Genomic DNA, 14,667 nt, shown 5'->3' on the forward strand with positions numbered 1-14,667 from the left:
ACCACTAGTGAAGATCTTGAAAACCATAAGAAATTTTCACATTTCAACAAATATGCTTTGTTTCCTAAAACCGGACTATTTCTTATCAATTTACTTGTTTTTTATTAAACTGTTACAATGTTGCAATTTTTTTTAACTACACAGATTAGAGAGAATTCCTATGCCAAATATGTTTGGAGAAGGTCCAGAGGCTTCCATGTTTGAGCATCTGGCAGGAGAGGTAAGAATTATAATTCCTTTACAATATCAATGTCATTCACCTTTTAAGAGCGCAGACAGACGGACGTATTTCTCGTGCGAAGATCACATCGCAGTGCACGGACCTGCCTGCCACCTCTCCTGACTTGAGCGTGACAGTGTGATGTATTTCTATGCAGCTGTCACTCTCAGGTCAGGAGAGCTGACGGTCTGTCCGAGGATTGCAATACGATCCTCGCACTAGAAATACTGTCTGCCCCCTTATACTAATATTATATGTGGAGGTAGATTTGGGATTTAAATGGCATTTGTTACATTTGTCGCAATCGTCATTCTGTTGGAATGGAATTGGGCCATTCAATTCAATGAAGAAACTACTTTTTAACCTAGAGTGCATTATATTTTCTTACTGTATGGGATGGCAATAACAGGACAGGTTACATCACTGATTATGTCCCCCAAAGCTCTTTTATGATTCTTTTTTATTTAAAAATAAAAATGCAAAAAATGATTCTTCTTCTGCAAATATTTTGTAATAAACTTTGGAATTAATTCAACAGAGTGTGTAAAATGTGAACTGTATAGAATATGAAAAATACCAATGTACACCTTTTTCTATATCTGCATTGAAAAAGATAATTATATAAATCAATCAGTAATTTATAAGTTTCCAAACATAAAGCAATCATACAATTTCACCTGCACAAAACAAGGCCTCATACAGCAATGTAAATTTAAAAAATAAAAAAATGGCTGCTAAAGTTTGGAGTAGAAAAAAAAATAGTGGCATTTCTGGAAAAAAAATGCCTTTTTTTAGAAAACTGTAACTTTATGTAGGGCAGTAAAGCATCATGACAGTATATTTGCTTTGTGCGTGTATATACATTGTGATTGTCAATCTGTATTTTACAGTTTGCATTTCCACTGAATGTCATGATGGCCAACCTCTGGCTCTTCTCTCCAATCATCAGTAGGTAAGAAGTGCAGTCACAAAGTGCAGACTTGTATCATATACAGAGTGTTTCAAAAGTTAGGAAACACCCATATCAATAAAAAACTGCCTGGCAGGGGGTAACCCAATTTTAGAAAAAAGCTGTGGGGTCAGGGGGAAACCCGATAGGCCATGTCACCAACATAGTAGTCATGAATGCCATCATTTTGGATTCAACTTGAGTTTTTCAAATGGGAAAGGTAAAGATTGCAAATTACACCAAAAAAAACGGTGTGCTTCATGAAAATGAAAAAGTTACATTAACATAATTTTTTTTCCTCTGTACAAGCGATGTGAAGGATTGCACATTCACAAGCAGAATGTGTTGAAATTGTCCTCATTTCTTGTGAACGAAGCACATGTGTCATCCTGGAAGATTTCAAAAATTCCACCCAAACAGGAGTCCCTTTACCCACAGTGCAGTTGCCAAACTTCTTGTCATCACAGCACCTAATAAGGAGAACAAGGTTTACTGTGTCATCTATGCTACTGACGCGCGCCCTGGGGCCGTGGAGTACTCGGTAGCCTTCTTTGGGTAGTCAAGGTGGCAGTGACCCGGTCCGTGGCCCAGGGCGGTCACTAAGAAAAGAGTCAATTGGGGCTGATGGTGACGCAGCAGAGATAGTGCAGCTCTCCACGGGCAGAGCTAAGCCCCAGGGTAGTATATAGGACTTGTTGAGGTAGATGTTGTTGGCAAGGACAGGGTAGTGCAGGGGCGGTGATGCAGCAATAAATCAAGGACACAGTGGGGTGCAGTCTTCAGGCTTTACTCACAGTTCTTTAGGCAGTTACAGGTTACCGCTGCAGCCAGTTAAATCTGCCCACGTCGTCCTGTGTTCTCCGGGGAAGTGATCCAGCCAACTCTCAGATAACTTGGGTGCACTTGAACGGGACCCCTTTCTTGTGTACTGACTTGCCCCCTGGGCTGTGGGGTACCCGGAACCGGGCCTTCTAGTGTACGGAGCTGATGGGGGTAGTAGTGGCAACCCTGTCCCGTGGCTCAGGGCGGTCAGACCAATGTTGTGGCAGTCTATTTATAGATTTTGAATGTCCAACTACGCCACCTGTGGATTGCGGTCAGAGATACCCGCCGCTGCGAGGCAGACCGCTGAGGCTGGTGTTAGTGTGCAGCACAGGGGTAGGATAACTCCCCACGGGAAGAGTGTAGCCTCAGGGCAATGTAGGTGGATGCTGGGGGTGATGGTGCAGGCGCAGCATAAATCATACAGAGTCCAATGGTGCAGTCCAGGGTCTTTTACTCACAGTTGATATCCAAGTCACTTCTGTCAGCAAGGACTGCCCGAGCCGGTCTGCGTCCACCAGGTGAGGAGCTCGGCCAACCCCAGGCAATTCAGGAGTATGGCACAGGACCCCCTTCTGTCCTTTCTCTGGCCTCTCGTGCCCCACCAGTGTCCTGACTTCTGTCCAGCTACCGCGGACCGTGTCGGGTAAGCGTTGGCCTTCACTTCCCGCTATCCTATATGGTGCCTTCCTAGCAGGTTTAGCGGGGGGTTGCACCAATAAATGGTCACAACCTCCGGTTCTTGGCTGAGGGTAGATTCGCCTCCACCAATTTAGAGATCCGGTACCTTTCCACGGCCTGACCCTTTCACCCAGTATAATGGGGTATGCAACGGTTGCTGTCCGTTCTGCTCTCTTAGGGTCCCTTCTGCCTTCTTGTTTCTGGAGCCCTTCCACTCCTCTGTCTCTTCTCCTTCCTTCCTTCTCTTTCTCCTCTTCTTCTCTCTGGCTCCGGCCTTCTCTCTAGGCCTGCCTCATGGAGCTGAGCTCAGGCTGAGCCACAGCTCCCTGTCAGCTCTCTCTCTTTCACTACTCCACTACTCAACTCACACTTAAGATGGCCCCCACCTTTTATCTACTTCTCTGTGTCTGAGCTCAGGTGACCTGCACACAATGAGCTCCTTCCTATGCTCCAGAAACCGTCCCCTTCTGCTCCAACACCACTGGGTTCTCTCCCCCCTCCCCACTCCAGCCAGGGACATGGTCAGTTGTGCCTGCAAAAATGGGAGCACTGTTGAGCTGTCCCCTGGAAATGGGGAGTGTGTATGCGTGTGTGCAGCTAACTGAGCCCTGGTCCACACTCCATCCTTACCTGGGAGTGGAATATCACACCTCTGGTTGAGGTGCAATACCCCTGTAGCAACCGAGCCCTCGGGGCGCTACAGTACCTTCCCAGGTCGTCTCTCTGCGCTGGCTCTAGCCCTCCTGTCCTGCGCCTCACACACAGTGTCCCGAGCCAGTGGCTGCGGGCCTTGTTGGGCAATGTCCTGTCTGCCCCCTCTGTCCTATATGGCCACCTTTTCAGCGATTGTGTGTGGATTTTGGCTACGGCACATGAAGATACCACACCCTCCGGTTTGCTAGCTGAGTCTTGAAGTACTCCACTAGTCTGGGGCCGGTCCCCTACTACGGCCTGATCCCTTCACGGTCAGCGTGAACTCTGGCGCACGGGTAGCCTCCGCATTTCCCGTGCCCCTAGAATCCTTTCTCTCTCTGGAGCCCCTCTCACTGCTCCGGTCTTCTCTCCTCACTCTCCTACTGGGCCCCTTTGACTGGGCCCCCTCGCCGTCTGGACCTTACGCCTCCTCAGTCCTCGCCTACTCCTCAGAACCCTTCTAGATGTTTCTACTCTGCTTTTATACTCTCCCATCAGTGCTCCCCTAAACTACTTCTCCAACCCACCTCCTCTACTTAGTTCTATCCTCCTGACAGGGACCAGGCCTGTGCTCTCCCTTAGTAGCTATCTGGACCTTCCCTAAGGTGTAATGTAGTGTTGGATGTGAGTGGTTGGGTCCCGGGTAGTGCTCCCTCCTTACCTGAAGCAGTACTTCTGTGGCAACTGGATTCGCAGGGACGCCAAACTGCAAATTCTATCTCATGGTGTAGGTCATCTTGGGTCAGGTGTCACAGCATCTGTATTCTGTTCGAGTGCCATTGACAGGTGGACATTTTCTGAATTGAGGCACGGCATACCTCCCATTTCCAGAGATTTTTTTTTACAGACTGAATGAGGCCAGACCTGTTTTTTTTGTTGTTGTGCAGTTTTGTGTTTATTGGGGACATAACCTGTTGATTGGAATTTGGCAAAAAGCTTGGCAACTGCACTGTGGGTAATGCGAGTATTGTTTGGGTTGAGTTGGTTCAAATCCTCCACGATGACACTCGTGCTTAGTTCAACAGGAGTGAGCACAATCTGTTTAGGATAATTCATGTTTAGGCTCACCTGGTGAGGTGGATTCTCTAAGCCTCAAGTCCAGGAGGGCACATGGACCCCGGGCAATAGTGCAGCAAGCAGGAAGACATGTGAGAAGCAAGGACTTGACACACTTGGGAATCTCAGGAGCTGCAGGACGGATGAAGTGGAACCCAGAAAGGATTGAAGCAAGTTGAAGCACAATTTTAAGCAAGATTGGAGCATTTATTTCCACTTAGAACCGTATGTGTTTCAGTCTATCAAGTAGAAAACATTCCCACAAACCTTCTTACAATTGATTTCATACTCCACATTCGGATCAGAGTCAGAGGTACAAACAGTCATGACCATAAGAGAGAATCTATTAAGGACTAGTAGAGAAACATGAAAGGGATGAGGGATTTTCACTAGAAGGTAGAGGAGGTGGCTGGGGTAAAGCTTTGAGGCAATTGCGAAAACAAGATGGACTACACTGAGAAATCTGGTCAGTCAACCAGTCAATGACTGGAGCATGGCCATAGCCATGGAAGTCCCAAAAGCACAGGAGCATCAGAAAGGGACAACATCAAAAAAAGAAATGTCCTCAATGTGTAGTGCACCAATCTGAAATGTTACCTTCTCTGTCCAGAATTGGATATGACCACTGCGAATTGCAGAGCCATTTGTGGAGATTCGTTTTAGAGGTGTCAGCAAGAAAACAAAAGGATTTTTCAGCCTTTTATTTAGGCCAAAGAGAAGTCCATAAAATTCTCTGCTGCTCCAAAATCAATGAATGCTTGCACTGTAAAAACACAGGAACCAAAGAGGACAGACATAGGCAAGAGTAATTTATCTTTAGTGTGTAGCATCGGCGTCTCTGCCTCATGCCGGGCAGAGATGCCGTTCCCCTCACCGCCGCGGTTCTGGTCCGGCGTCTTCCGGCTCTCCTGCTGCTGTGGCGCGCACCGCGCGCAGCTTCCCGGGCACTGTGCTTAGGGCGCACGCTCCCTCCCTCTTAAAGGGGCCGCGCGCGCGCTCCCTCCCTCTTGAAGGGGCCGTGCGCGCCGTCCTTAAGAGTCCCCGGTCAATGGCCGGAGGACTTCTCCTATATTAGGCACCTCCTCCAAAATGGCGGTGCCTGTGCAAGGTTGTTATTCCGTGTGCTAACACTTGCTTCAGCCCTCAGCTTCCGCTGCCAGTCAGTCCTGCCCGCCAGTCTGTCTAACAGTCCAGCCCGCCAGTCCGTCTACAGTCCAGCCCGCCAGTCTGTCTAATAGTTCTGCCCGGCAGTCTGCCTGTTACCTGCCGTATCCGCCAGCTTGCCTACCTGGAGCACCTGCCAGTTACCTGTCGTGCCCGTCAACCAGCCTACCTGGAGCACCTGCCAGTTACCTGTTGTCCCGCCAGCCTGCCTACCTGTAGCACCTGCCAGTTACCTGCCGTGCCCGCCAGCCTGCCTACCTGGAGCACCTGCCAGTTACCTGCCGTGCCCGCCAGCCTGCCTACCCGGAGCACCTGTCTGGCTATCCGCTGTACCCGCTTGCTTGCCTACCCGGAGTACCTGTCTGACTATCTGCCGTACCTGCCTGCTGATCTACCCGGACTACCCGTCTGCCTTCCTGCCGTGCTCATCCGCTGTACCGGTCAGTTCTTGTCTTCTGACCCGTGGGAGTCACCTGCTCTCACACAAGGTCGGTCCCAGAGTGGCACCTGGTTCACCTGCCCGATCCCTCCTTGGTTCATGGAGTCGACTAAGCCGCCATGTGACCTGGGTCGGGCCGAGTAGGCACTTAGTCACGCCCCTCTGGTCCCTCCTTGCACCGAAGCACAGAGGTTCCACCACCCGGACCACCCGGACCCGTAACATAGTGGAGGACAGAGCTCCCAGGGCTATACCTCCCTCTTCACATAGGGTTTGAAGTTTCCATATATGGCCTTCAGTTTGGAACAGTTTGTGCGAGAGTGATCCTGATCACCACAATATAAACAAGTCAACGGGATCTTTCTGGCAGTGACAATCTCTTCAGACCAGTTTTCCATTGGTTTTGATGGGCCGGCAGTCTGGGTGGGGATTTTGAAGATGATCTTGGAAGTGAGACCCAATATTCCAGAGATTTTTTCCCAGACCGTTCTTTAAAACACAAGTTCACACGAGTAGTGAGGGAAGTTAAATCATCAAGTGAAGAGGGAAAATTTCAACCTGCAAGTTAATCATTGACACAACTGGACAGGCAGGTGTAGAAGACAGCCAGGAGAGCGTAATTTTTTCAGGCTAATTCAGCAGATGATACGGAACCGGATGGTATAATGTCCCACTAAGTTAATCCTTTGTCTTAGCCGCAGACTGGAATCGACAGCTGAGTGAAAGTGACCTGGTTCATCAAAAACGTGACAGAATGCAGTCAGGAAGGATAGTAGAGAATGCATCATAGGGTCGTCCTGCTCCCACAATGGCGCAGCCCACGGCAAGGCATCTAAAGACAATAAATAAAAAAATATATGCTACTTTGGACCAGTCAGAAATAAAACAGCTGAGGACACAGCTCAAAGTGTACAGTGCATAGGTTCAAGAAAACTCACCAAGCCTTAGGATTGCCATTAAAACATGAAGGAGTAGGCAAATGTGCAGATGGTTTCCAGTCTGAGTCTGGCAGGTGAGTATTAGGTGTTGAGAAGCTAGTGGTGAAACTGCAGGAATCTGAAGAAGACCATCCATGCGAGATGAGAGGTTTTACACAGTCTGGACAAGTTCATGTTGGCTACCAGCAAGTTGCACCACCAATGTAGACAGATCATCCGTAGACAACGGCAACAGTGTTGTGATGCTGCACCTTTGGGATCCATTGTCTTAGGATTCTATTTAGGCTCACTTAGTGAAGTGGATCCTCTAAGCCTCAGGTCTAGGAGGGCACATGGACCCCGGGCGTTGGTGCAGCAAGCGGGAAGGCACGTGGGAAGCGAGGACTTTGGCACACTCAGGAATCTCAGGAGTAGCGGGACAGATGAAGTGGAACCCAGCAGGGATCGAAGCAAGTTGAAGCACAGTATGCACAGAAGGTGGGTGTCCTAATGGGCCTTAAATAGAGGCCTATCAAGTTTCCCCCTTCACCACAGCTTGTGTCTAAAATTGGATCACCTTCTGCCATACAGTTTTCATTTTATATGTCTGTTTTCTTACATTTGGGACACTCTATGTTATTTAAAATGTTATATATATATGTAATTGTCATTTTCGTTTTCTATTTAGAGTGCTAGAGCGGACTCCATCCACTAATGCTATAGTGCGCACAACAACTGCAGTAACCATCTTTAATGCTGGTGTAAAGGTACTGTGCAATGTATGGTTATAAAGTCATTAATTTCTTCATGAGCGACATTGTCATTAGTCCAAGGGACTAATCAGTGGGAGCCATTACTATAATGCAATGCTTAGACCTGGTACTCTTGTGTATTAACTCCTTAACACAATATCACGTATATGTACATGATTGAGGGGCCAGATAATGGCAATATTAAATAGCTGGCATGTATTTCTAACAGACGTGGCTGGAGATAAGCTCCAGACCATGGTTGTTACCCATTTAAACGCTGCTGACAATCCCTTGATAGAGGCATTTAAATGCTGTGCGCACTGCCGATCACGCTCAACAGCTCCCATCGGTGCTGATGGGTTACTATAGCATCCGAGGGCCTACGAAAGGCCCCCATTGCTGCCATCTTGGTACTCTTCCAAAGCTCAGCCACATGCTGAGCTTCAAAGAGACCGAGATATACACTAGAGATGAGCGTTGTTCTACTCGAACTGTTCGCCAATCTCAAATTCGAGCTGTTTTGGGCGGTGTTCGAGCCGTTCGGCGAACACGAACAATTTGAGAAAAATTCGGCTGTTCGAGGTTATGTTCGATAACTGTTCGTGCACCAAAATCATAACTGGATTTTTTCTCAGTAATGCTGAAAATTAATGTTAATACGCAGTTTGAGTGTACAGCGGGGCGGGGGGAGGGGCAGGGGATGGATCTCTGCAGGAACAATGAAGATCTCCATTTTTTTTTCTCTTTCCCGCATTTGCAGTGGGGAGGTGCAATCTGTCAGCCTATCAGCAGCGCACACACGGAGCGAAGTGCTTTTTTTCACACAAGCAAGGGCATGTGTCATTGGCAGTGTATGTCACATGTCCTTGCCCTATAAGACCAAGCCATTTTCCCCGTCGCCACCATTTTCTCACTGCTGCAGCTGCGTGTTAGACGGCACCGCTGTTGCTGTGTGCGCTATACCTTGTTAATTTCAAGCCAATTTTCGCACAAATCTACAGATAGCTTGGGAGTAGGGAATAGTTGTGATTGCAGTCCTTTTAAGGACTAGGTTACAGCATTTCCTACGACTTTTATCAGGCAGGTCTGTGCTCTTAAATAGATAGATTGTGGGAGTAAAGACTAATTGTAATTGGAGTCCCTTTCAGGACCCTGTTACATCAGTTCCTATCAGTTTTTGCCAGGCAGGTCTGTGCCAGTGCAGTGCAAGTTTTTTTCACAGCATTTGGCTGAATCTAGCAAAGCTAATCCTTTTTGGCCTATTGCAGAGTGTGTTAGTCAGTGGAGTAGCCTATCTGTGTTGCAAGATATACCACCTGTGTATAGAATACCAATTTTTTTACTGCACCTAGTGAAGTAAAATCTTTTGGGCATAGCATCATTCTATTAGTCCATCTATACTGACCTCCATCAGGTTGCAAACTGAATATATTTTTTTCTGCATCTACCTCTGAAAAAATATTGGGCTTCTAGCTGTGTGTGGGACTTGTTCTATTAATCCATCTATACAGACCTCCATCAGGTTGCAAACTGAATATATTTTTTTCTGCATCTACCTCTGAAAAAATATTGGGCTTCTAGCTGTGTGTGGGACTTGTTGTATTAGTCCATCTATACTGACCTCCATCAGGTTGCAAACTGAATATATTTTTTTCTGCATCTACCTCTGAAAAAATATTGGGCTTCTAGCTGTGTGTGGGACTTGTTCTATTAATCCATCTATACAGACCTCCATCAGGTTGCAAACTGAATATATTTTTTTCTTCATCTACCTCTGAAAAAATATTGGGCTTCTAGCTGTGTGTGGGACTTGTTCTATTAATCCATCTATACAGACCTCCATCAGGTTGCAAACTGAATATATTTTTTTCTGCATCTACCTCTGAAAAAATATTGGGCTTCTAGCTGTGTGTGGGACTTGTTCTATTAATCCATCTATACAGACCTCCATCAGGTTGCAAACTGAATATATTTTTTTCTGCATCTACCTCTGAAAAAATATTGGGCTTCTAGCTGTGTGTGGGACTTGTTCTATTAATCCATCTATACAGACCTCCATCAGGTTGCAAACTGAATATATTTTTTTCTGCATCTACCTCTGAAAAAATATTGGGCTTCTAGCTGTGTGTGGGACTTGTTGTATTAGTCCATCTATACTGACCTCCATCAGGTTGCAAACTGAATATATTTTTTTCTGCATCTACCTCTGAAAAAATATTGGGCTTCTAGCTGTGTGTGGGACTTGTTCTATTAATCCATCTATACAGACCTCCATCACGTTGCAAATTGAATATAATTTTTTTCTGCATCTAACCCAGCCAATAGTTTTGGCCTAATACCACAGTTTGGCCACTCAGCTCTGCTCGGTTCCCATCCATTGTTTTTTTGTGCAAACAACTCCAGAGTTGTAAATTAGTTAACCACCAAAATGAGTGGAAAAAGGCCTGCTGCTGGTGGAAAGGGGAATAGGCGTGTTGGGAACTGGGAAAAAAGGTTGTGTCCGTGGGGTAGGTGTTAAAGCAACAGTAACATCTGCAGAAGAAAGACCATCTTCCAGCCAAACTAAAATGTCTACTTCTTTTAGCGGACAATGTGATAAGATCCCTTTCTTACGGCCACGCCAATCGCTACAAATTCCAGATGAGGCACAAAAACAGCAGGTGCTTCAACGGATATCAAGTGCTCCTTTAAGTGGGCTCTCCTCCACATCAACTTCAACATCACAAATACTCCAGTCCTCAAAGGTGTCACCCCAATCGCACTTGCTTCCTCACAGCTCCCAAATCTCCAGCTGCCCGTCTGAGTATGAGGTAGAACAGATGGTTGAGTCTGCAGAGCTGTTTATTCATACTATAGCCTGGGAATCAGAGGTCGACTCCAGCGCTTCTGTGAATCCAGACGAGGAAATGATCTGCACTGATGCCCAGAATCTTTATGAGTCGGATCCAGGACCAGACGCAGAAGGTTCTGACCATAATGTAGACCCTCATTCCCAAACTGTAACTCCTGTTGGTGGAGACAATGAGGAAGACGATGATAAGACTCAAATACCTGATTGGAGCGACAACTTTAGTTTTTTGTCAGGGCAGGAACAGGTTGGCTCTGAGGACGACGGGTGTGATAACGCACAGGGTGATGATGATGAGGTTGGAGATCCCACTTACTGTCAACCCACAGTCAGCCAAGAGATGAGGTCAGCAGAGGAGGTGGAGGAAGATGCTAGTGACGACGAGGTCAGGTTGCGCCTTCCTGGACAGAGACGTAGTACTGGAAGCACGTCAACAACTGCATCCTCAAACACAACTCTGCCTCTCACCACAAGTCGTGGTGACAGCAGGACAAGGGGCCGCTGTCCAAGTCTTGCCGTCCCCACGAGTTGTGCGTCAATCCTCTTTATGTCAAAGTTCCTCCACTGCTTCTGCCTCCTCAACCTCCTCTCGGTCTTCCACCTGCACCCAAAGCCTGTCTGGTCATGCCACAAGCTTTCTAACTGCGCAGAAGGGATCCTGCACACCTCCTTACTATGCTGGCAGTAGGGCTCAACGTCATCAGGCGGTTTTTACATTGAAATGTCTGGGAAATGTGAGTCACACAGCTGAGGAGTTGTGGTCAGCTCTGGAGAACCAATTTCATGAATGGTTGTCTCCACTGGACCTGAAACCAGGGAAGGCCGTGTGCGACAATGCTGCAAACCTGGGTGCGGCCCTTCGCCGGGGCAATGTCACACACGTGCCTTGTATGGCTCACGTGTTGAACCTGGTTGTCCAGCAATTTTTAGCCCACTATCCCAGACTAGATGGCCTTCTGCAGAGGGCACGGTCGCTGTGTGCTCACTTCCGCCGTTCGCATCCCGCAGCTCAGCGACTTACATCTCTACAGAAGTCGTTGGGCCTGCCACTTCACCAGCTAAAATGCGATGTGCCTACCCGGTGGAATTCAACTCTGCACATGTTGCAGCGACTGTGGCAGCACCGACAAGCCCTGGTGCAATACGTTCTGACGTATAGCCTGGGCCAACGAGATTCAGAGGTGGGGCAAATCACGCTGGAGGAGTGGTCTCAAATCAGGGACCTATGCACCCTTCTGCACAGTTTTGAAATGGCGACGAAGATGTTTAGTGCTGACGATGCCATTATCAGCATGACTATTCCGGTGATTTACATGCTGGAGCACATGTTAAACAGAATTCGGAGTCAGGTGGTGGCACAAGAGGAGGTGGAGGAAGTAGAGGAGGAGGAGTTGTATGCGGAAGGGCTAACATCTGCAAGGTCCAGACGGTCGGCAGCACCAAGGCGGCAGGCATGTGAGGGTGGGGGAGATGGTTTTACCAGGGCGCATGGTAGCAGCCAAACTAGTGAGGAAGGTGCAGGAGCCCAGGAAGAAGTGGAGGACGAACTGATGGAAGACTCATCAGATGAGGGAGACCTTGATCACATTTCTGTTGTGCGAGGTTGGGGGGAGAGGACAGAGGAAGGAAGCATGATTGTTACCTCGCCACCAACACAACAGGGACTTGGTGCTCCTGGATGCGCAACACACATGAGTGCCTTCTTGCTGCACTACCTGCAACATGACCCTCGAATTGTGAGAATTAGAAATAATCCTGACTACTGGGTTGCCACACTGTTAGATCCCCGGTACAAAAGTAAATTTGCAGAAATTATTCCTGCCATAGAAAGGGATGCACGCATGCAGGAGTATCAGCAGAGACTGTTGCAGAATCTTACATGTGCTTTTCCACAAAATACCAGTGGTGCACGTAGTGAATCTCACAGTTCCAACTTGCCAACCGTGGGACCGTCAAGTGTTCAGCACTCAAACCGTAACAGAACCACAGTATCTGCTGGTAACATCAATTTTGCGGAATCATTTCACCACTTTTTTAGCCCATCCTTTGCAAGGCCACAGGAGACAAGAAGTCTGACACATAGTCAACGCCTAGAGACGATGGTACAGGAGTATCTCCAAGTAAACATTGAAGCCACGACTGTGTCACTGGACCCTTGCTCTTTTTGGGCTTCCAATCTGGATAAATGGCCGGAGCTAGCCACTTACGCCTTGGAGATCTTGTCATGCCCCGCAGCCAGCGTTCTGTCTGAACGTGTGTTCAGCGCTGCTGGTGGTGTGCTGACAGATAAGCGCACGCGGCTCTCCACTGATAATGTAGACAGACTCACGTTCATAAAGATGAACAAATCATGGATCCGAAACGACTTTCCTACCCCTGTGTCATCCTGGGGAGAGTAAAAGCTTGATGATTGGTTAAAATCACCCTACCAACCGTTTTAAGCTTTCAAATTACTAATCATGTTTATCTGTATCTTGGCTGGAAAATAATTTGGGCTTTGTAGCAGTGTGCAGCACTGATCCTATTAGGCCATCTATACTAAAGCTTCACCAGATTTAAAATTAAAAATAATTTTTAGCTGCATCTAGCCCGGAAAATAATTTTGGGGCTCCGAGATGCGCAAGACACATAAGTGCCTTCTTGCTGCACTACCTGCAGCATGACCCTCATATTGTCAGAATTCGAAGTAATCATGACTACTGGGTTGCCACACTCTTAGATCCCCCAAACTTTTCGATCAACCTTTACCAAAAAATGGTCATTTTTGAAATTATAAGCATTAGCGGGTTGTTAGAAACTGAAATCAAACAGTTTTCAACTCAAAACTTTATTCTAGGTGATGTTACATTTTCACATAGGACCCCTTGTTCGAAAGGAGCTTCTGAACTCTCTCGTCCATTGAATTTGTCAGGTTTTGGATGGTTTCTGCTTCAATTGTTTTGCATGAGGACAGAATACCCTCCCAGAGCTGTTGCTTAGATGTGAACTGCCTCCCGCCATCATAGACACTCCTTTTAATGATGCTCCAAAGGTTCTGAATGGGGTACAGGTCAGGGGAGCATGGGGGTCACACCATAAGTTTGTCCCCTTTTATGCCCATATCAGCCAGAGATGCAGATGTTTTATGTGCAGCATGAGATGGTGCATTATCATGCAGAAAAATGATCTTGCTGTGAAATACACGGTTCTTCTTCTTGAACCATGGCAGGAAGTGCTGTTTGAGAAAATCCACATACATTATGGAGTTCATCTTTAGCGCCTTCAGGGATCCTAAAGGGGCCGACAATCTCTCTCCCCATGATTCCAGCCCAAAACATTACTCCACCTCCTCCTTGTTGGCGCTGTAGCCGTGTTTGCGTGGGGTGTCCATCAACCAGCCATCCTCCACTCCATCCATCTGGACCATCGAGCGCTGCACGGCACTCATCCGTGAACAAAACAGTTTTGAAATCAGTCTTCATGTAATGTTTGGCCCACTGGAGCCGTTTCTGCTTGTGTGAAGTGGATAGAGGAGGTCGACAGGATGGCGTATGCACAGCTGCAAACCTCTGAAGGACCCTGCATCTTGTTGTTCGGGGGACGTTGGAGGCACAAGCAGCTTCAAAAACTTGTCTGCTGCTATGACAAGGCTTTTTTGCCGCTGCTCTTTCAACCTGACGTAATTGCCTGTAGGAAAGAGTCCTCAATTTGCCCTTATCAGCACGCACACGTGTGTACTGTGAATCAGCTACATACTTTTTGATTGCCAAGACACTTCATCTTGATCATCGCACAATGTTGATTGTAGTCATGCCTTGACCTAAACACTCCACAATTTGTTGCTTCTCAGCAGCCGACACATCCTTTTTCTTTCCCATTTTGGCAGAAAATGTAGGCTGCTTAATAATGTGAGACAGCCTTCTTAAGTAGTCTTGCCTTTCATTGGACACACCTGCCAAACTAATTAGCACAGGTGTCTGGAATTGCTTACAGTGATATAAAGAGCCCTGACACACATCACCATCAATGAGTTTAACTGACAAACAAACAAATTCTTCCCTTATCACTCCTAAACACTTTTTGCATAATAATTTGGAACGCAGTGTACATGTGCTTTTCCACAAAACACCAGTGGTTCACGTAGTGA

At 47.2% G+C, this 14,667-nt stretch overlaps 1 protein-coding gene across 1 annotated transcript in view; it reads left to right on the top strand.

Moving 5' to 3' along the window:
- The window catches only part of PM20D1 (peptidase M20 domain containing 1), a 102,518-nt gene that overhangs the window by 60,815 nt on the left and 27,036 nt on the right, over positions 1-14,667 (top strand). Inside the window, exons 7-9 of the mRNA XM_073666948.1 lie at positions 145-220; positions 1,111-1,172; positions 7,630-7,708. Coding sequence (XP_073523049.1) covers positions 145-220; positions 1,111-1,172; positions 7,630-7,708 — 217 coding nt within the window. The remainder of the gene's footprint in view (positions 1-144; positions 221-1,110; positions 1,173-7,629; positions 7,709-14,667) is intronic.

This window comes from Phyllobates terribilis, unplaced genomic scaffold, assembly GCF_046119375.1.
Source record: "Phyllobates terribilis strain yellow unplaced genomic scaffold, ASM4611937v1 Scaffold_2__4_contigs__length_985480577, whole genome shotgun sequence".
Lineage (NCBI taxonomy): Eukaryota > Metazoa > Chordata > Amphibia > Anura > Dendrobatidae > Phyllobates > Phyllobates terribilis.